Below are 24,010 nucleotides of genomic sequence, written 5' to 3' on the forward strand. Positions count from 1 at the left end.
AGATATATGTGGCCCTCGAGGATACTTGAAGGCCACATCTCTGGTAGCCTTGGTTGAGAACCATTGATCAAAACAATAAAGGAGCATTTGCAAATTTACTCAAACTCCTAGAAATAGCAGCCAAATCTCACATTTTTAAAAATTTCTTTGTTTCTTAAGGGTTCACCCAATTTTCTAAGCCAAGACAACAGCTGCACAGAGGTGTTTGAATGGGAATCCCTTGTTGCTTGTAAGAAGCGGCCAGAAAAAGTTGTGAAAGAAGTGCCTTGTTATGTGTATGTGAAAGGAAAGAAGCGAGACCTGACACCTTTGATAAAGCTGAAAGGTGCCTACAAGCTGGTAACTGATTCTGATGGCTCACCCCATTTTGTCACCAACATATGTCGTGCCATCACTGAAGATCCTGGTAAGTTTGAAATCAGAATTTCTGCTCTTTGCTTCTCTCTCTTTTCTCCCCTCATTCTCTTCTTTCTTACTATCATTTTCCTTCTCCAATCTATCCTTTAATTTAAACCAAAATTTACTGTATGCTTAATTTCAAAATTTTAGAAACAATCTTGACTAGTTTAAAAAAAAAATTTGAAAGAATTATTCTTTTACCTATGTTTATATACATTGCATAAGTGGCATTGTGTCAGAAGAGCACAGCATTGGACTAAAACTGCCTTCTGATGTTTAGGTATGTTTCTACATCCTTTATGAAGAGGGAGAAAAACAACTTCACTGCCATCTTTTTCCAGGAGTCAATAAAATATGAAGACTGCTATGGATGATTGGGACATATAATGTGAAAGAGTTACATTAGTCTGGACAATTCACCTGACCAGATAGTTAGATAATTATTAATTGCAGTACTGTCATATTACAGTGGACTGGGTATATTTATTTGTTTATTTCAAACTCCTGCACAGTATTGCGTATCTTCATTGTATTTTCATCCAAGGTGGAGATAAGTACCAATGTCCCATGTGGCAGGCTTGATAATTGCTGAGAATTCTTAGCATGAAACCAACGGTAGCCTTGTTAACCCATAAATATTTGGAGTGCCTGTTCCACATTTCTAGTAAATAAAACTTTGTGAACAACCAGATCAACTTGTTGAGCAGTATACCACTGAAGAAGGTTGAATGTTTCTCTTAGCTCAGGAGTGGTATCTCATCCACTGAGAAAATGTATCAATTGATATAGTAAGAGCATGGACTGCACTAGACAAATTAAGAATAATTTGGAAGTCTATATTGTCTGACTGAATGGAAAGGGAATTCTTCAGAGCCATTGTAGAATCAGTTATCATTCATTAACATGGATTCTGACAAAAAATAAAAAGATTGAAAGCAAGCTTGATGGGACCTGCACATACATGTATGTCATTCTCAACGAATCATGGAAACAACATCCAGTGAAAGAAGAGCCTTGTGGCAATGCCCCTCACATATCACCAATCATTCAAGATATGCCAGTCACTGCTGTTGAAGCAATAATGGATTAGCAAATGATCTCCTTCTTAGGATAGCGAGCCATGGGAATTCTCCTGTCATATGACCCAGAATGATGTATATTGGTCAACTCTTGTGATGCTGAGTTACAAACAGAAGACCTCAGAAATGTCATAGAAGACAGGAACACTTGGAGAGAAAGGGTGGTTTTAATTGGTAGAACACAAACATGATATTGTGAAGGAGCATGCAAGAAAGTAGGTGCGATAACTCTCTGAGTCAATTGGTTATACTGAATAAAGAGCACACTAATATGATAAACAACTCTTTAACTTCCAAAAAAAAGAAAGAAAAAAGTAGCAGGTAATCAGTGAATTATGGATTGTTTTGACATTTTAAATCTCATTAGTTATATATACATCCTTTCGTCACTAAACTTCCCTTTTGCCACTCTATGCTATGACAGATCCTCACCTTGAATTTCAACTGCAAACTGACATGATGTACCTAGGGAACTGAGAGAGAATAGCCATGTTAGATCACGGCTATTCTCTTGATGAAAATTCCCAAATATTATCAAATATGGCCTCATCATACAGAATTCATTGTATTTGTCATTTCCAATTACCCAAGTGAAAAGATTGCAGTGTGACCCCAAAAATAATGTAGATGCTGGCTAGCATTTGCATGTTGCAGTAACATTACAGTTACTATGTCGTTTTAATGTTACATTAGATCTATCGATCCTATATTGTTTGGTTACTGTTGTATTAAGATGGCAGAATCATTAGCACATTGAACAAAATGCTTTGTGGCATTTCTTCCGTCTCTTTATGTTCTGAGTTCAAATTCTGCTGAGGCCAACATTGCCTTTCATTCTTCCCTGGTTGATAAAATATAGTACCAGTGAAATACTGGGACTGATGTAATCAACTTACTCCCTACCTTAAATTTGCAGGCCATGTATCAAAATTTGAAACCATTCTGTTTGTGTTTGCACTCTCCTGTTACATTTAGTTTGTTGTACCCTGTTATTTTTGATGCATTGTACTTACCTTCATGTTATATTTGTTACACTGTGTTACACTGACTTTATTACACTTGGTATGTTATGCTGTGTTTAACTAGCTGTGTTATACAGTCTTTATACACAATATACAGGCTTTATGCACAATACACAATGTGTATTGTACTGCCTTCATTACACTTGTAAAGTGATGTTTTACATTGGCAATGTTGTTTTATCTTCATATTACATTTGATGCGTTATACTGCACTCATGCTATATTAATATACTTAGTGTTTTACTGTCTTTGTGTTATGTTTGGTGTGTTATACTATTATTATTGTTAGGCGCACGGCTCAGTGGTTAGAGCTTTGTGCTCACAGTCATGAGGTAGTGAGTTCGATAGCTGGACCAGGCTGTATGTTGTGTTCTTGAGCAAGACACTTTATTTCATGTTGCTCCAGTTCACTCTGCTATAGAAATGAGTTGCGGCATCTGTGGTGCCAAGCTGTATTGGTCTTTGCCTTTCCCTTGGATAACATCAGTGGCATGGAGAGGAGAGGCTACTATGCATGGTCTTCCATAAACAGCCTTGCCCAGATTTGTGCCTCGGAGGGTTACTTTCTTGGTGCAATCTCATGGTCATTTATGACTGAAGGAGATCTTTACCCTTTACATGGTCTGTTATACAGCTCTCAAGGTACTCTTAGTGAGTGGTGGTGTTGTCTTAAATTTACTCTCTATTTAATATTGTGTCACATCCATATGTCACTTTGTACCTTACTGTTATACCATGTCACATTAGTTCTGGTTGATATACCATGTTACAATAGTCTTAAATTTTATACCATACTGTGACTCCTTTGCATTATCATTATCAATTTGTTATCTTGCTGTCATATTTGCTGTATCATTCATTATGTATCAACATCACGGTTGAGACATCTTTGTGTGACATTAACAGTAATTATCAGATATTATATTCCTAATCTAGCATTCTTCTATTGCAGCTGATCAATTGGGTTGCCCAAAAGGTTCTGCATCATGTGGGAAAATCCAGAAGTTTTTAGTTGACGCGGGACAACCAACAACTGCTTTAAGAGCTATTGATGAGCGAACTCTTCAACTAGTTTACAAATCAGAAACTAGCGCAAGTTCTTGTGTTAACACTCCACAAACTGTGATTACATTCATATGTCCTGCTAATGGCCGAGTAAGTACATTATTGCGTTTTGATGTAATAGTGTATGGCTTCACAACTATGTGGCATCAGGTTCAATTCCACTATGCAGCACCTTGGGAAAGTGTCTTCTATTATAGTCCTAGGCTAACCAATGTGTCATGAGTGAATTAGGTAGACAGAAACTTGTAGAACCCTATCTTGTGTGTGTGTATGTGTGTTTGAACTTGTATCTCACCACACTAGAACTTGTATTGGTCTGTTTACATCACCATAACTTAGCAATTCAGCAAAAAGAGACCCATAAGATTAGAATCAACTTGGGTTGATTTGATCAACTAAAAGTTCAAGGTAATGCCCCAGCATGACCACAACTCAATGACTGAAGCAAGTAAAACAATAAGAAACCTTACTTATTCCATGTTATTGCCACTGTTACTTACCCACAGGCCTACACTAATATCATAGACCTATGATTGAGGGTATTTCTGCTATAACCATTCCACCTTAACTGGTCTTTTAAGAGAGATTTGGTTGCTATTTTTAGCAGATTGAGTGACCACCGCATTGGCTTGTCAGTGCTTTGTATGTCATCACTGACTGCTTTTCTAGTTTGCCAAGCTTTAGATTAAGTTGTTGCTTAGCTCCAGGTTAACCTGGATGTAACAAATCTATAATCAAAGGCATTCAATCATGATCAACCTGTCTTTTGGGTTTAATTTTTATTTTATTTTAAAGACAGGGTCAGCTAGTAACTGTGTGCATGAACTTTGTGTGTGTATATGTGTGTCAGTATGCATAGGTGTTGTCTATATATATGTATGTATGTGTGTGTGTATATATATTTATATATATATACACCCATCAACACAGGTGCAAGCGTGGCTGTGTGATAAGAAGCTTGCTTCCCAAACACATGGTTCCGGGTTCATTCCCACTATGTGGCACCTTGGGAAAGTATTTTCTACTATAGCATTGGGCCAACCAAAGCCTTGTGAGTAGCTTTGGTAGACAGAAACTGAAAGAAGCCCATCGTGTGTGTGTGTGTGTGTATATATATATATTTGTGTGTGTCTTGACAACCAGTGCTGGTGTGTTTACATCCACGTTACTTAGCAGTTTGGCAAAAGAGAACCAATAGAATAAGTACTAGGCTTAGAAAAAATGTCCTGGAGTTGATTTGCTTGACTAAAACCCTTCAAGGTTCCAGCTCCAGCATGACAGCAGTAAAATAACTGAAGCTGTAAAAGAATAAAGAATATATATATATATATATATATATATATATATATATATATATATATATATATACACACACTAATATCAAACAGTAAGAATGAGTGCTCAACACCCCGTTGTCGGATAAATATTTTTTGTGAGTTAACATTGGTTTCATGCTGAAAATTCTCAGCAATTACCAAGCCTGTCACATGGGACATTGGTACTTATCTCCATCTTGGATGAGAATACAATGAAGCTACACGAGACTCTGAGAGTCTTTTGAAATAAACAAATAAATATACAGATCTGTATATTTATTTGTTTATTTCTAACTCCTGCACAGTCTCGCGTAGCTTCATTGTATTTTCATCATGTGGCAGGCTTGATAATTGCTGAGAATTTTTTGCATGAAACTAATGGTAGCCTTGTTAACCACAAATAAAGTGTGTGTGTGTGTGTGTATAAAATCTTTCTACATACAATCTATTTAGTGCTAAGTTATGTGGACGTAAACACACCACCACCAGTTGTCAAGTGTCATGATAAACTATACTCCAGTCTGTAATGTGAAGTCCAGCTGCAGAAACTATGCCAAATACTGGAGTTGGTAAGGAGTGACTTAAAAAGCATTAAATACAGTACTCCAGCATGGCCAATGACTAAAAAAAGGGTAAGAGAATAAGGTGATCTTCATATTTTAAATTATAGAGACTGTAAGACAATGTTTGAAGATAATAGGTTAATCTTTGGCTTGAATGGTTTACACACTTTGTGAATGAAGAATGTAAAATTTTGTGAGAAAGACAACTTTTATTGTTTACTTGTTTCAGTCATTGGACTAAAACCATGTTGGGGCTTAGCCTAATCAAACAAATCGTGCCCAGTGTTTTCCTTTTTTTTTTTCTTTTGCTAAGCATCATAATTATCCGATTGGATTCATTTACTATACCATTAGATTACAGGAATGTAAACAAACCAACATTGGTTGTCATGCAGGGGTGGGGGCAAATATAAGCACACACACACACACACACACACACACACACACACACACACACACGATGTACTTCCTTCAGTTTCCATCTACCAAATCCACTTGGAAGGCTTCATCTTTACAGCAATCATCTTTGGCACCTTATGGAATTCCATATGGCTAATACCTGTGGACATGCTTACAAAATTAAAAAAAGCAACACAGCATCCATGACTTTCAGAACCATTTTTTCACGGTTGGAATTGCTGAAGCATGGAATAAACTAACCACATCAGTTGTTAGCTATCGGGACACCGCATGTTCGAAAACTTGCATACTTTCCGAAATTTTCCCAACATTACACCTGATATTCCACTTTATAAAATTTTTTTTTTAAATGACTCATTCGCTGCTTACTCTTTGTGCATTATTCTATGTACTGTTCACGTACTTTTGGCTACTTTTTCTGATGAGTTGTAGTGCACCTGAACACTATACAATAACTTTATTATTATTATTTTATATCTTTATAACTATGTTTCAACCATTTTGATCACTGATAGTCATTGGTTATCTTATTCCTAGATGTGTGCATAGTACCATTTCAGTTAGTAACTTCTATGTCAAAACTAATAGCAAAGATATTTTTAGCTTTTACTGAAGAATTTACAGTTTGAATCCAATCTGGTACTCTGTACACAACCAGGAATGTGACACCTGATGACAATAGGAAATCGTGCTAATCAGAAAATAGTTATGAATATCTAATGTGTCTTTTTTGAAGCTGACATGGGTTGGCTGGTTTGACATGAACTGACAAGTAAGAGGGCTGCACCAAGCTTCAGTGTCTGCTTTGGCATAGTTTCTGCAGCTGGATGCCCTGTTCTAATGCCAGCCACTTCACAAAGTGCACTGGTTGCTTTTTTCATGACCCTAGCACTAGTAAGGTTACCAAGTAACTCACAAATCAAGACACCCCACCTCGACTGAGATGGGAGTGGGGTGATGTAGTAATGAGGGATATGGAAGTATTGTTGAGGCACAGGAGCAGGTATCTTGCTGAAGCAATGAATACATGACTTTTCCATCTGGAAGAGATATCTAGGGAGAGAAAAGTGGAGTCAAGGTACAAGGTGAATACGAGAGAGAGAATAGGATAGATGAAGAGAAAAGGTAGGTAAGTAGGTGTGATAGTGTGGGGATCGTGTGAAGATGTAAATTTTGAAAAACTCTGTTGTCTCTAAAGTTGAAATTGATAGTTTGAAAAGTTGTAACCATTTAATTTGGGCATTTAATTAATATTCTATGAAGGTGAATCCACAACATAACTTCAATTCCTCAACTGTGAGTCAATTTAAATTAAAATATATTACTTGCGTTCTAGAGAAAATCACTAATATCACTCACTCATTTCCTCTAAACTCATAAATTTGTACCCTGAGTGATTATCCTTCTGTCTGTTTGTTTGACAATAAATCACTAAATATTTAAAATAACAAATTTTTTTCTTTGTTCTTGTACTTTATACTTGCTAGAATGTTCTAAAATTGCGTTCTTTCACGCTTAAAACCACCAATATTTCTTCTTCCATTTTCTATTCTCCAGGTAAGCCATCCTCCATTAGTTTCACAGAGTGGTTGTCTGTTTGAAATTGATTGGATCACACAGTATGCTTGTGAAGAATCTGAAATTTCTGTGAAGAATTCTTTAAAACTCATTCGGGAGAAAGATAATATTGATTTTGATCTTACACCCCTATCAAAGGGTAAGTTTATTCCTTTGACCCTTTTCCCTCTTATTTGCTTCATGTGAAATTTTTATTCTATGCGTAAATACATGTGTGTGTGTGCGTGCGCGCATGGGACTGCATAGTAAGAAGTTTGTTTCCCAAGCACATGGTTCTGGGTTCGGTTTCACTGCATGGCACCTTGGGCAAGTGTCTTGTATTATAGCCCTTTGTCAACTAATGCTTTGTAAGTGGGTTTGATAGATGGAAACTGAAAGAAGCTTGTTGTATGTGTGTATGTTTTGCTGTCTTGACATTAAGTAATAGTTGTTAATGAGTGGTAAAGGAAGGGTGTCTAGCCATAAATAAAATTCTGTCTCAACAAATTTCATCCAACTCATGTGAGCATAGAAAAGTGGACATCAAAACACAGATGGTGATATCTGAAAGAATAAGCTGTTCATAGCTAGCTAGAATGCTTGAGTTGATTTGGGACTAAAAAACCACCACCGTCTTTGCAATTACTGTTGACAATACGATTATCTTATGCAAATTGCTGTGGCATAGGGCCTGGGTTGAGCACTAAAATATTGAAATTGATGATGAATTACACACTTGGCATATTGTTTAGTTATGGTTCATTTATGGTTATTTAGCACATGTAACTCTTGGAGACTTATGATCAAGAGTATTCAAGCCAAGACTATCTTGTCTTTTTATGGGTATGTGGGATTAGAATTTGTAGTGTCTCTTACCATTATGTAACATGGTAAGCTGTGATTTGAAGGAGATTTAACTGCTTTTTCCAGCAAGTCAAGAGACTATGTAGTGGCTCCATCAAGTAGATTATTTATGGTAATACAAGCACGTGTCAGGTGGAGAAAAATACTAGACCCGGGGAAGGGAATTCTTTAGTGCTTCTGTTCTTGATACATACATTTGGCCTCTTTCATTTTATTCCCAGGGTTTCAAACAAACAAATGTGGAGAGAAAAAGCCCCAAGTTTGAGAAGACAACTTGTACTGATATACATTATGTATGTTTATGTTTACACACATGCATGAACATATATGCAGACACATACTTATATACCTATATATCATCATCATCATCATTGAACGTCCACTGTCCATGCTGGCATGGATTGGATGGTTTGACTGGGCTGGCGTGGTGGAAGGCTACACCAGGTTCCAGTCTGATTTGGCATGGTTTCCTACAGCTGGATGCCCTTCCTACTGCCAACCACTCTGAGAGTGTAATGGGTGCTTTACATGCCACCCGTATGGGTGCCATTTGTATGATACCAGTATCTGCCACAAATGCGATTTTGCTCGGCTTGATGGGTCTTCTTCTCAAGCTTGACATAATGCCAAAGATTTTGGTGATTCCCTCCATGAAGCCCAACACTCGAAATGAACTCGGCCACTTTGCCCCATGGGGCCCAATGATCGAAAGGAACTCAGCCACCTTGCCTCTGTGAAACCCAACACTTGAAATGAATTTAGGTACTAGCCTCTATATATATATTTATATATATATACACACACACACACACACACACACACACACACACACACACACACACACACACACCTTTTCTATCTATCTCTCTATATGTGTGTGTGTGTTTAAATGCATGTATACATATGCAAATGTTACTGATGGCAAACTCAAAAAAGTATGGTTTTTAGGGTGTATTCTTTGTTACAGTCAATACCTTGAATCTCTCGCTCATAGAGCAAGTTGACTGAAGTATTGTACAAACAAATGAAATTTACTGTATGGCCACTTTACTAGCTAGAAATCCAAGGTTTTCGATGGGGTTCAGACTGTAATTTAATAATAAAGAGTAACATACATACACAAACACACACATGCATTAATTACTAAAACTTCAATATAGTGTGGATTGTAAATTAAAGGTCCTTTTATAGAGCCATTATTTAACAGGGAAAGGACGCATGTGACAGCTAAAAGTCTTGTGAGCAGATTTCATAGGCAGACACTAAAAGAAACTAGTTGTGTGTGGGTGTATGTAACATGTATGTAAGTGTAATGTGTATATGTATGTATGTGTATACATATATGTATATATATATATAAATATATTTATTTATATATATATATATATATATATATATATATATATATATATATATATATATATATATATGAATATATATATATATATATATATATATATTTATGAATACCCCCCTCTCCCTTCCTCCTTCATCACCCCCCTCGTAACCCCACCTTCCTTATCCATCCCATCACACCACACCACACCACTACACCATACACCACCATACCACACAACACCACATCACATCACACCACCATGCACACACGTCAAGGTCACCAGCCCTCTTTCACACACACATGCATGCACACCTTCGTTTTGGGATCACCACTACTTTATTATCTCCCCTTCTTCCTATTTTGGGAAAGCAAACAATACTGAAGCCTCATGCAATACGATGTTTGATTAAAACAGCATTGCGGACACATGTAGTATATCATAGTTCTGTAAAATATATGCAATGAAAAGTTTTTAATTTTCTGGGCTAATGTTATATTTTGTTCTTCAGAGAATTATATTGTAGATGTAACTGAAAAAGACGGTTCTAAGTACAAAATCAGTTTGGCAATTGGCCACACAATAGAATGCTTTGGAAGTGTGGATGATGACAAATATCACCCTTCTGTGTGTCAAAGGAAGCCTAATAATAAAGAATTTGCCAGAGCCCTTGGTAATGAACAACATTCAGTCTTAAGGTTAGTAAACTTGTTAAGCAAATCATGCTACTGTCTTCATTCTAGCAATGTGTATTTTGTTTCCTTTGTGTCATTATATTTTGATGCTTGATCTAAAGGAGGAGGCAGCTATAACCATTGCATTCCAATACCTTCCTAGATGTGAGATTTATGTGGTTTATGTGACAGTTAACTGTCACTTTTCAATATCTTCAATTTTTGTTCCAATTGATTTCAAGCTTGGCATATTGGTGTAATTTTGTACATTAACCATTGACATGAAATTTATTTTTGCCATAAATCAATAAATAAAGAGTTAATAGCTTTTAAAGTGTGTAAATTTTGGGCAATTTTAGCCAATTGAAAGCCACAGACATATAGGTGTCTGTTTTCATAGTAACAAGCGAAGTTGTTACAACATGTTCTTTTTGTTGTTTATTAAATACTTAAAACACGTATGAGATGTGCTAAAAATAACAGTTAAATAGGCCTTAAAATGATGAAAAGATTTTTTAGTTCTGGTTTTGCATAATTGTATGAATTCCTGTGCATAGAATACAAATTTACAAAAATTTTCTGTAAATTGCAAAAAAATAGAAAAGTTATGAGGAGGTATATGGTATGCATAAAGCAGAATTCCACCAATATTTCATTTGTTTACAGTTGACAGCACGAGCTTTCATGCACAAAATGACAACTTCCAAATCCTGTTTTCTGACTGGCTAAAAATGATCAAACTTTAAACTGCCATAACTTTTTATTTTTAAATTTTGTAGAAAAAGTGAATTATCTGCTGAGATTCAGTGTGGAAAATTACATCAATACACCAAATTTTAAAATTTTCACGAAACTTTAAAATTTCCATAGGTGCAACCAAACAGAAAAGATCCATTTTACCTTCTATCTGAATACACTTCAGCTAATCCGTGCATTTTGTCACTAAATACACTTTTAACCATATAACTATTCAAAAATTACATGGATACTCTACTATTTTGTCTTTTTTTGTTGAAGGGCAGTAGTTTGGGAGAATCATTTGTTCATCAAATAAAATGCCTTGTGATAAAACATTTTTAGAGCCTTGACATTTAGAGTTCAAGTCTTGCTGAGGTCAACTTTACTTTGCATTATCTCAGGGTAGATAAAGTAAATGCCAGCAAAGTACTGGGAGGCATCTGTAGAATCAGATGTCCACTCTGGTCAGTATTCTGGGGTCATGTACCTTTATTATTGGTTTCTTGACAAGGTTACACATTGTGTACTTGAGCAAGGCATTTTCAATTTTGACCTCGTTTAAGGCCTATTTAACTGTCATTTTGATCTTGTTTTAAGGCCTATTTAACTGTTATTTTTAGCACATCTCATACAACATGTATTTTAAGTATATAATAAACAACAAAAAGAACATGTAGTAACAACTTCGCTTGTTACTATGGAAATTGAGTGCCACCAAGTACTTCTCTCTTTCCAACTATCACATCTCTGATATTAAGGACAGAAAGACTAAGAGACTGTCTATGTCTGCTTGCAACTGCATATGCACCCACAGCAATTAATGAAAGATTGCTTCTTGTTACAAAGTCTCAGTCAACTTGTGACTAACAGCTATGCTGTGCTAGACGTTTGTTACAAAGTAATATTTCTGCTAATGCTTGCGTCTTCCTCTGTGTCTCTGCTTATGTTTCTCCTCCTTTTTTTATATCTTTATTTCTTTATTACCAACAGATACAGTGATGGTCATCTGACACTGACATATAAGGAAGGCCAACCATGTTCCTCAAATTTCAAACGGAAAACAATTATTGAATTCCATTGTAATAAATCTGCTGGTGTGTATTTTATATTTTCATTTTCTTTCTAGACTGTTCCACAGCCTGATATCAGATGAAATAAACTACCTATTTGTTTCAATTAATTATAAAAATAATCAAGATTTTAATAAAATAATTAACTTTATTTTTATTCATAAATTCTGGCCTTTTATGTGGTAGGAGTAACATAATTTAATGTAAAAGTTCTTACATTAGATTATGAGGCAAATACTGAAAGGCATTTTGTTTGGCACTCTATTGATCTTGCCAATCCACCGCTCTTAAAATTTGTAATTTAGGCACAAAACCAGCAGTTTTAAAGGATGGGTGTTAGTTGATTAAATCAACTCCAGTATTTGATTGCTCCCCTATTGTATAGACCCCAAAGGAGTAAAAGACAAAGTTGACCGTGGCAAGATTTTGAACTCAAACTATAAATAGATGGAAGAAATACTGTGAGGCATTTGTTCAATGTACTAACAATTCTGGCCATTCACTTCTCTTGAATTATCAAAATACTTTATATTATAAAACCTGTGTTTCTCTGTCCTTCCACCCATTTGTTTGCCCATCACATACTTTCCCCAGATAAAGAAGACTTTCAAGTAATTTACTTGAAGAAATTGAATTAAAAAAATGAATTTATACCACTTATTATTGAATTCACATGCAACATGAAGAAAAGTAAGGTTTGCATTTTATTTTTGTCAAAGTTAATTTTTCCTTGCACACTACTGAAAAACAAATGGCCATGAATATTTCACTCTCAAATACAACAAACAGTAGACTGTGTGATGAAATGAAAAAGATAATGATGGAGAGACTGGAAAATGAGAGAGAAGGGTAATAAAAATAGTAAATCAATTTACTAAAACATTCAGTTAGTTGATTTTGCTATAACCTACTTCAGTTTATTGAAACTACTTATTTTTGAGGCGGGCAAATAATTTTACTACAATTTGTCAGTCAATTTAAAAGATGTAAGGTGTGAAAATCAAATATTGGTCAGTTCTGCACTTTGTAAGGTAAATATATTTTATTTCCCACTTAAATATTTGTTGATATGCAATAATTGTAAAATTAGGAAATAGTAAAAAAAAAAGTCATGAAAACCTTCCTTGCCGTGAATATAATACTTCACTCAAGACTATCATTTACCATTTTGATTTATGTGTGAAGTAGTCAGATAAAATGTATAAGGCAATACAATATCATGTCTTTGTTTTTATTCATTGGCATCCCCTTACATATTTTGCATGACTTCTCACCAACACTGCCTAAAGGTTTTTTTCTTTTTTTTAAACAATATATCATTTACATATTACAGTGGTTCAAGTAAAATATGATACTCTTAATAATATTTCAAAATAGTTTTATTTCATAAAGGATTTTGTTATTGGAATTATTTAACTTCACTATATAAATTTTGGCTTACAGTGGCTGTCCATTTTTTTCACGGTAACATCTGGTAACGTATGGCAACATCTGTTTCAAATGTCTTAAACTGACTTAATTGCAACAAATTTTTTTTTTTTTAAATTTAATCATTAAAAAAAAAAACAATGAAATGTAAGTTATGAGAACAGGTAGAACAAAAGACCAAGTGATTTGTAATATTTGATTTTGACACCCTACATCTTTTAAAATCTTCTCAACACCAACTTAGATTCTCTTTATGCAAAACTGCCAGTTATAAAATGTTTCTTTTTAAGTTTAAAACTTTCAGCCATGATTTTATGCCATAACTTTTTACTATGTTCCTAATTCTAGCTTAGTGAAGGTGTGTGGCTTAGTGGTTAGTGTATTTGGTTCAGAAGTTCAATTCCCAGCAGCATGTTGAGTCCTTGAGCAAATACCGCCTGACTGGCCTTCGTGCTGGTGGCATGTAAAAGCACCCACTACACTCTCGGAGTGGTTGGCATTAGGAAGGGCATCCAGCTGTAGAAACTCTGCCAGATCAGATTGGAGCCTGGTGCAGCCTTCTGGCTTGCCAGTCCTCAGTCCAACTCATGCTAGCATGGAAAGCGGACGTTAAATGATGATGATGATGATGATATTGTTCTAGTTCACTCACTCAGCTGCTGAAAATGAGTTGTACCTGTAAGTCAAAGGGCCAGCCTTGTTACATTTTGTTCCATGCTGAATCTCCCTGAGAACTAAGCTAATGGTATGTGTCTGTGGAGTGCTCAGCCACTTGTTGGTTAAGTTCACAAGCAAGCTGTTCTGCTGATAGAATGCAGTGGAACCCTTGTCATCATAACTAACAGAGTGTCCAACCACTGTCTAATTAAATTTCTCCAAATTCTAAGAGATCTTCAGGCATTAATTCAAGTACAATATCAGTTATCAGATGGCTAGTAGGTTGAGTGACTGTATAAAAGACTCCTTGTTGACTTGTAAACTATAATGGTTTTTGTTAGTCCTGGATCAGTACTTTATTATTTAATGTATATCCTTCAAGACAAAAGGGATTTTGATTTGAGGGATTATCAGTTATTATTATTTTGTAGCAGATTGGGTGGCTGTATAGAGGCTTCTGTGTTGATTTAAGGTAGAGTTCCTTTTACTATGGTAACAGAGTGTACCTGTGGGTTAAAACTCAGTGAAAACTGCAATCATTCCCAGTTTGATTTCTGGATCTGTTATCCAGTTTGGCTTTCACTATATAAATTTCAACATATACATTTATCAAACAATATTGTTAGGGTATTATACTTACTGTTTCAGCATTGTGGTTTCATTTCCGAGACTGGTTAATGCATTGTACTCTTGAGCAAAACGCTTTATTTTACATTGCTTTGTGATGACTTTGACATTTGATACACGAAGCAATTGTACAGCCAATGTTGATTTCAGGGCATCAACGAGCTCATGTACAGCATGCACATTTGATCATTATAAACAAATCATCTGTGCAGGTTGTTCCCTAAAAAATTGCAGAATCATCTTTCTTTGATACAAGAGACTACCAAGAACAAGAAGATAATAGTTGTTAGAATAGTAGTGTCAGACAAATTCGCATTGCAGTATTTAATTACAATGCTTTACATTTTTGGTTCAATGAATATCAACTTTGTTTCTCAACCTTCTGAGATTGATAAAATGAAATTAAAATTGATACTGATCAAATACTGACATTAATTTTAATCACCTATGTACCTCCTCATCACTTTTTTCTTTCCCCTTTGTAGCAATGTTACATATCACAGTTATTAGAAATTTTCATTTGCACTTGATTATAATTAAGTTGGTGTTGTTTACCATTTTTGTTCCAGTAAATAGCAAACCAGTTTACCGTTATGAAGAATATTGCAGCTACTACCTTGATTGGTATACACCCTATGCCTGCATTGATCATCCATTACAAGAAAAGTGTAGCGTTGTAGATAATGGCAAACTTTTTGATTTGTCCAGCCTCAGATATACCTCTGGTAATGTATAAATCTATATAGTATTCTGATGTGTATATATTGATAGTCTTTGTATATGTGTGTGTGTATGTGTATATGTATATATGTGTGTGTGTGTATGTGTGTATATATATATGTGTGCATGTGTGTGTGTAAATATATATATATATATATATATATATATATGAAAACAGCTGCGTCAAGAAGTGTCAATCTGTAATTGTGGTGGGAATGTGTGGAAAGTATAAACCCAGGAAGATGTGGGGTGAAATGGTGAGAAAAGATCTTCAGATGTTGGGCCTCGCAGAAGGGATGTCAAGGAACTGAAACTTCTGGCAGTTTGCTGTACTTGAGAAGACATGTCAAGCTAAGTAAAATCATGGTTGTCCTTTACATCCCACTTCAGCTGAACGATCCTACTCTTGCAGGCTTGCAGGTTCATGGGTGTCGGTGCCACATAAAAGGCACCTGTGTCAGTGTCATGTGAAACACACATGCCCAGTACACTCTGTAAAGTGGTTGGCTTCAGGAACGACATCCATCCAAAGAAGCCATGCCAAAGCAGGCATGGAGCCCAAGCAGCTCTTCAATTGGCCAGCTCCTGTCAAACTATCCAGACCATGCCATCATGGAAAACCGACATTAAATGTAGACAATGATGATGATGATGATATATTCATTTTAAGGAGCTAATACCTATCCAAAGCTGATACTACTATTATTCCTTTGTATTGTCTCTGTCTTTTTAGTGTTTCCTTTTACTCCTTTTCTTCCTTCTCTCTTTTTTCTACCCACCCTTTTCTCTCTCTCTCTCTATCTCTCTCTCTCTCTCTCTCTCTCTCTCTCTCTCTCTCTCTCTCTCTCTCTCTCTCTCTGTCTCTCTCTCTCGCTCGGTCGTTTGTTCATTCTTTCTGTTTCTCTCTTTCTCTGTCCTCTGAACATATATAAAATCTTGCCATTTATCCCAGGACAAGCATTTGTTCTTTTATATAAATATAATGTAATGAACTGTTCTTCTGAAGAAGTTATGGGTTTACACCCAATGCACTATTAACACCCATTGTAGAAGATGCAAATAGCCACAATGGGGAAATGTGTGGAGGGAATACATGGTATGAACTGAATGTTGTGTTTATCCTACTTTTGTGTACAGTTGTGGTACATCGTTGATGCAGATGTTTCTCATCAGGTGACTTTTTAAAAGATACCTCATTTTTTTATCCTTTTCACTTATTTTAATTAGAATACCTTTTGGTAGTTATCTGTAACTGCTTGCATACATGAGAAACTTGAGTTACAATGAAGAACACTTCTCACAGAAGTGTTCTTCACTGTAACGTATATGGTTTTCATCATATGCAAGAAGTGTTCTTCATTGTAACTCAAGTTTCTTGTGTACGCAAGTAGCTACAAACAAATACCAAACTGCATTCTAATCAAAATAAGCAAAGCGGAGATTAAAGAAACAAGTTTCCAGATCTTTCTGAATTGATGGGCACCACTTTTCATTTATGTTTTATGTTGTGTTTTTGGTACCGAAACACTTTCAAACTTCGTATACTTGTATATTTTGTGTTATAGAACAGATAAAAATTTTTGTATTCAAAATTATTTCATGTAAAAAAATTGTCGGATTTTGGTAATTTCAACCAATCACTGACGTCTATTGAGGTGAAAACGATTACTGCTGTGAGTTGTGAGCACCACACGTGCAGTGTAATGGGATCTTTTCCCTTGAATAAAATTAGTGCCGTTGTTTGTCAACAACAACTATCAGCGGTACTGTTATTTATAACAACATTCGTGCATTTGTACTGGTTTTAGGGTTAGGGTTATGATTATTTTTGCCATAACCTAACTCATAACCCTAACCCTAAAACCCTAACCCGAACCCTAACCCTAAAACCGTAAACCCTTACTAGGGAATAACGATATAATTACCAGGGAATAACGATCTTGACACCGGCGAAAATTATTGTTTACAAAAACAGCAGTAACTGTATTCAGCTGAATAGACGTAAGTGATTGGTTGAAATTACAGAAACACGACAACTTTAACATGAAATAACTTGCGATGTACAAAATTTTGTTAAGAAAGCTAAGAGAAAAAGATGTTTTATATGACACATTCTACCAGTATCCCAAGTTTGAAAGTGTTTCATTAAGAAAACAAGTGGTGCCCGTCAATTCAGAAGGATCCAAGTTTCCTTCTGACAAGTCACATGGTGAGACACATCTGCACAAATGATGCACAACTGTTTGTACGGCATCTCGCCCACAACGGACTGATGTGTGATGGGTCAAAGCAATCGTGGTGATTAATAAAGAGTCTTGTGAATTCCATTGTCTTTTTCTTATCTGTTATAAACTCTGTGGCTCTACCTCTTACACAGGTTCCCTCCACAGTTAGAGATTGGCCAGAAAATAACAAGTTCATGCTGTGCGTGAGAAGACCCGGCAAGCCAAGTGAGACCTAAATCCAAGGACTCTGCCAGGGGTGTAGCCAGCCCACTTATGCGTACCTTTCCTACATTGGACACTAAACTCCGCTTGCGAAGACTTATTGGAGCAAGCGAAAGCGAAATCGGGATAGCACCTGTGCCCAGCGTCACCTTTCTGGCACTTGTGCCCGTGTCGTGTAAGGATTTTTGAGCGAGATCGTTGCCAGTGCCCCTGGACTGGTTCTTGTGCGGGTGGCACATAAAATACACCATTTTGAGCGTGGCCGTTGCCAGTACCGCCTGATTGGCCTTCGTGCTGGTGGCACGTAAAAGCACCCACTACACTCTCTGAGTGGTTGGCGTTAGGAAGGGCATCCAGCTGTAGAAACTCTGCCAAATCAGATTGGAGCCTGGTGTAGCCATCTGGTTTCACCAGTCCTCAGTCAAATCGTCCAATCCATGCTAGGGGTTTGTGATAAACAACAACTACAACTTTTGTTCATACAACAATAAAGATATATATAATATATATACATCATTTCTCTGTTTCAGATAATAATTGGGTTGCACTAAATGGTCATGAGTATAACGACGATGCAGAAATACTCCTCAATGTCTGTCATGATATCATGCCTTCTGGAAAAGCTGTAAAATGTCCTACAGACAGTGCTATTTGTTTGAAAAGTAAGTTTTTTGCCTTTAATATTTTACGTCTTGATAATGATGATGATACATATTATTATCACTGTTTTTATCTTTGCTTTTTCCAGCAGATAAAGGCAGTTGGATAAAGGCAGTATAAAATGCTGGATGCTCTCCTTGGCACTGACCCTTACTCTTTGTTCATGTGTGACATAAACAAAACATCACATGGACAAGACACACACACACACATGTGCGCACACACATTCTCTCTCTCTCTCTCTCACACACACGCACGCACACGCACACACATGCACACACACACATTCTCTCTCTCTTTCTCTCTCTCTCTCTCTCTCTCTCTCTCTCTCTCTCTCTCTCTCTCTCTCTCTCTCTCTCTCTCTCTCTCTCTCTCTCTCTCACACACACATACATTCTTTCTCTCACATACACACACACACAGCTATTCCAGCTATTTATTACTTACAAGGCATTGCTCAACCTAAGGCTATAGTAGAAGACACTTGTCCAAAGTGTTATACTGTGGAACTGAACCCAAAATCATATGGTTGTGAAACAAACTTCTGGAAACTTAAGGTTCCTTTGAATAGTCAGAAATTTAGAGATGTCCTAACTGAAGTATTTAATAAAAAGTAGTGGGAGGAGGAGTTACTGGCATGTAACATGGAGGGTAACTGGAAGTTCATATACGACAACTTACTGAGAGTCATAGACCAAATATGTGGTTGGTGCAAAGTCCCAACCAGACCTAGAGTGACACAATGGTGGAACAGTGTAGTCGACAGGGCCATTATAGCAAAGAAACAGGCTTAGAAGGCATGGAAGGGTGGCAGTAGCAAGGAAATATATCATGTAGCTAGAAGGGAAGCCTAGGAGGCAGGTATACTTAGACAGGGGTGAAGCAGAAAGGAAGAGGTTTACCAATGTTCTGTGGTGTGAGGACCAGTGGCTTGAAGGTGTGTCAGAGAAAATTATGATGTTGGTGGGCAGAAGTGCATTCTATGGGTGATAGTTCTCTTGCAGTTAGTGATTCTGCAAAGAAAGAGGCTCGGAAGTGCCACTATGAAAGGCTGTTAAATGTAGAAACATCATGCCTAATGTGGCTCCAACACAAGGACTAGCAATCTAAATAGACAATAGCATGGGAGATAAAGCCATGAAGATATGAAGACCGGGAAAGCCCCTGGCCCATCAGAAATCACTACTGAGATGTTTAAAATATCTGGCAGTGTGGATTATGGTCTAGTCACCTGTATAGTTAACCAGGTTGTACATGAGGGGGTCATACCCAATGACTGGTGTAGTGGCACCATAGGCATCTGCTACAAAGGTAAAGGTGGCACCTTAGACAAAAATAATTTCAGAGGTATCAGATTGTTGAATCAGGTGATAGAAGTTATGGAGAGAGTCATAGCCCAGCTAATTAGGAAGAGAGTTAGTCTAGATGAAATGCAATTTGGTTTTGTACTAGAGAGAAGCACTACTGATGCTATATTCCTGGTAAGGCAGCTGCAGAATTACTTAGCCAAAAATAAACCTCTGTACTTGGCTTTTGTTGAAATGAAGAAAGCCTTTGACAGGTCTCCCACTCCCTTATCTGGTGGTCAATGTAGAAACTAGGGGTAGATGAGTTGTTGGTGAGAGCTGTACAAGTCATGTACAGGGACGCTGTCAGTAAGGTAAAGGTTGGTGATGAGTATAGCAATGGATTAAGGGTACAAGTAAGAGTTCACCAAGGATTAGTCCTCAGCTCCATTTTGTTCATCATAGTCATCCACCAGGCAATAACAGGAATTTAAATCAGGCTGCTTCTGGGAGCTCCTCTATGCTGATGACCTTCTTCTTAGAGTTGAATCACCACCAGAACTAGAGAAAAAATTTCAGTTGTGGACACAAGGTCTGGAATCAAAGAGCCTTGGAGTTAATTTAGCGAAAACCAGTCTTAGTAAGTAGGAAAGCAGAGAGATCACAAATCCCTTCAGGTAGATAGGCCTACTTGAAAAGTAGAAAAAGCATTGGTAGAAACTCCATAAGATATACCTGGTGTAAGCTATGGACAAATAAGGGGTGCAGCAATATCAGAGGAAGGCTAACTGAGAAATAGTCTTTGTTGTAGCAGATATACAGGTACAACAAGCATTAAAAATGCACAGAAAATAGATTCCATCAAATTCTAGTGGGGATACCTAGAAGTAGCTTTTGTTATCTAGGTGACCAAGTCAGCTGTGGAGGTTGATGATCCGAGAGTGTAGCTGTTAGAATAAGAATAGCCTGGGCAAAGTTCAGAAAGCTCCTATCTCTGCTTATAACAAAGAGCCTCTTGCTCAGAGTGAAAGGTAGACTGTATGATGCATGTGTGTGAACTGCCATGCTACACAGCAGTGAAACATGGGCCATGACTGCTGAAGATATGCGTAGGCTTGAAAGAAATTAAGCTCGTATGGTCCGCTGGATATGTAATGTCAGTGTGCATACATGACAGAGGATAAGTGCCCTGAGAGAAAAGTTGGACATTAGAAGCATCAGATGTGGTGTGCAAGAGAGACGACTGCACTGGTATGGTCATGTGTTGCATATGGATAAGGACAGGTGTGTGAAGAAGTGTTACACGCTAACAATGGAAGGAACTTATGGAAGAGGTAGATCCAAAGTTCCTACTTCTGCTGACAACAAAGGGTCTTTTACTCAGAGTGAAAGGCAGATTGTATGATGCCTGTGTGAGAGCTGCCATGCTACACAGCAGTGAAACATGGGCTGTAACTTCAGAAAACATGCAAAGGCTTGAAAGAAATGAAGCTAGTATGCTTTGCTGGATGTGCAATGTCAGTGTGCATGTACAATAGAGTGTGAGCATTTTGAAAGAAGAATTAGTCATAAGAGGCATGGCTGCATTTGTGTGGTCATGTGATGCATATGAACAAGAACAGCTGCCTAAAGAAGTACTGATCTCTAACTGTGGAGGGATGCTGTGTAAGAGGGACACCTAGGAAGACATGAGAAAACATGGTGAAGCATGCGCTTCGAATGTAGGGTCTCACGGAGGTGATGACAAATGATCACGACCTTTGGCAATTTGCTGTGCTTGAGAAGACTTGTCAGCCAGTGACATGTAAAAACACCCATGCCAGTGACTCATAAAAGCACCCATGCTGGTAACACGAAAAAGCACTTGTGCCACTGATAAAATGCACCCACTACACTCTTGGAGTGGAATGTGGTGTGGTTCTCTGGCTTACCAGTTCCAATCAAACCCATTTTACCCATGCCAGCATGGAAAGCAGACACCTAAATGATGATTTTGCTGTAGTTTAATTTTAAAATTAGTGCTTATAATTCTGCCTATATTTAGATTGAATGAATGTGGTTATTAAGCTTTCACTTTTATTATACTATGGAAGACTGTAGGGAATAAAATGTATGATGTAAAGGTTTGGTTGCTGTTTAGTTACATATTTAGTAGTTGGTTATTGAATTACTTATTGAATTTATTTACCGATACTGTTGTACATAGGTTAAATGTGTTTGAAAGTTGTAGTTTCTTTGGTATGTTTGTTCCCAAACAACACTTATTTTAGTGCTGTTGATACCACCGGATTGAATGGTACTGCCCATTCAATGGTTGAATGGTACTACGAAACCATAATGATATCCATGGGGCAGCTGATGATGGAGGTATGTTGGATTGTTGGTATGCTGTTTTTGTATTTGGGGAATAGTGTTATAACACATGCTTTTGATATATATATATACATACATACATACATACATATGGAAAAATAATAATAGTGAGAAAGTACACTATTCCTTTTGCATTGTTATGAATTCCAAAGTATATTATTACAATCAAATCATTTAAAAATACAACAATACATATTCAAAAATAGATTAGTACAATCAAATTATTTCAAAATATATTATTACACATTCCATAAATTCATATATACCCAAAATGCATTACCACAATTAAATCATTTCAAGATTACACATTCCAAAGTACATAAAAAATACAGAAGTAAATATTCCAAAGTACAAACCGGTTTCACTTCTTATAGGAAATATTCATTGCAATGTATGTGGGTAATGGCTTTCTGCTAGCCTTCATTTAACATGTGTGCAGAGGAGAGAAAGAGAAGTAAAAGTGGTAAAATGTTAGAGAAAATACCTTGTATTTTATTTATATAACTAATGAAATACACTGCTTGTATGTTTCAATTCATTTTAAATATAACCAATATTTTGAAGAGATTTAGTAAGATATCTAGCTTTTACATTATTAAGATGCTATTCAGAATGTAACAATAATACTTTAATACAAGCAGTTTTGTATTTAAGAAATCAGAGGTGATGTCATGTATATCAGAAAGATTAGCATTCTGATTTCAAACCTTGCCAGATTAAATTTGCTGTTGAATTTTGTTTTCTATTCATTTTTTGTATCCTTGTAATCTATTTGCTATATTTACTTTTTTCAAAGAATTTGATGGTACAACTAAAAGCCTTGGCCGCTACCAACATGAACCTGTTTACAATGATGTGACCAAGACACTTCAGCTGAATTATACAGATGGTGACAAATGCAGATCTGGCAAAATTTTTACTGTGATAACATTTTTCTGTTCCCCAGGTAAGATATTTATTATATTCTTGTTTCACTGTGAAGTGCATCAGTGGTTAGAGTGTCAAGCTCACAATCACAAAGTAGTGAGTTCGAATCCCGGACTGAGCTGTGTGTTGTGTTCCTGAGCAAGAAACTTTATTTCATGTTGTTCCAGTTCAATCAGCTGTAGAAATGAGTTGTAATGTCACTAGTACCAAGCTGTATCAGTCTTTGCCTTTCCCTTGGATAACATCGGTGACGTGGAGATGGAGGCTGGTATGCATGGGCAACTGCTGGTCTTCCATAAACAACCTTGCCCAGACTTGTGCCTTGAAGGGGAACTTCCTAGGTGCAATTCCATGGTCATTTATGACTGAAGCGGGTCTTTACCCATTACTATGTTTCACTAATTTTTTTTCTTTGATTTCATAATTAAGTTGTTGGACTAGATGAAAGTGTGATGGAAGATCAAGTACATGTGTTATAGGAGGCATAGGTTAATAGGAGTGAGTTGGTGATATTGAGGGAAGACAGCAGATTGAAATGAAAGACAACTTGAGCAGTTTGATAGAGAAAGGAGTTAAGAAGTAGTAGGATGATGCAAAGTGGGTATAATAGTAGTGAAGAAGTCAATGAAGAGGGATCAATGGTGGAGCAATGTGAGTGTAAAATGGAGAGACTGAGATTAAAGAATAATTATTAAGATGAATGATGGAGAAGTAGTCTACTGATGACTAACAGTAGAGATGGTGACGAGAAAATGATTGATATCAATGAAGAGTGACATGG

The 24,010-nt window shown here is 36.6% G+C and overlaps 1 protein-coding gene across 1 annotated transcript in view; it reads left to right on the forward strand.

Annotated features, from left to right (window-relative positions):
- LOC106881233 (cation-independent mannose-6-phosphate receptor) overlaps window positions 1-24,010 on the forward strand; it is a 164,924-nt gene that overhangs the window by 48,968 nt on the left and 91,946 nt on the right. The window contains exons 3-10 of the mRNA XM_089358692.1: window positions 160-406; window positions 3,453-3,655; window positions 7,422-7,581; window positions 10,134-10,320; window positions 12,025-12,128; window positions 15,386-15,541; window positions 18,514-18,645; window positions 23,099-23,248. Of these exons, the coding sequence (XP_089214818.1) occupies window positions 160-406; window positions 3,453-3,655; window positions 7,422-7,581; window positions 10,134-10,320; window positions 12,025-12,128; window positions 15,386-15,541; window positions 18,514-18,645; window positions 23,099-23,248 (1,339 nt within the window). The remainder of the gene's footprint in view (window positions 1-159; window positions 407-3,452; window positions 3,656-7,421; window positions 7,582-10,133; window positions 10,321-12,024; window positions 12,129-15,385; window positions 15,542-18,513; window positions 18,646-23,098; window positions 23,249-24,010) is intronic.

Source organism: Octopus bimaculoides, chromosome 10, assembly GCF_046866305.1.
Source record: "Octopus bimaculoides isolate indiv1 chromosome 10, ASM4686630v1, whole genome shotgun sequence".
NCBI lineage: Eukaryota > Metazoa > Mollusca > Cephalopoda > Octopoda > Octopodidae > Octopus > Octopus bimaculoides.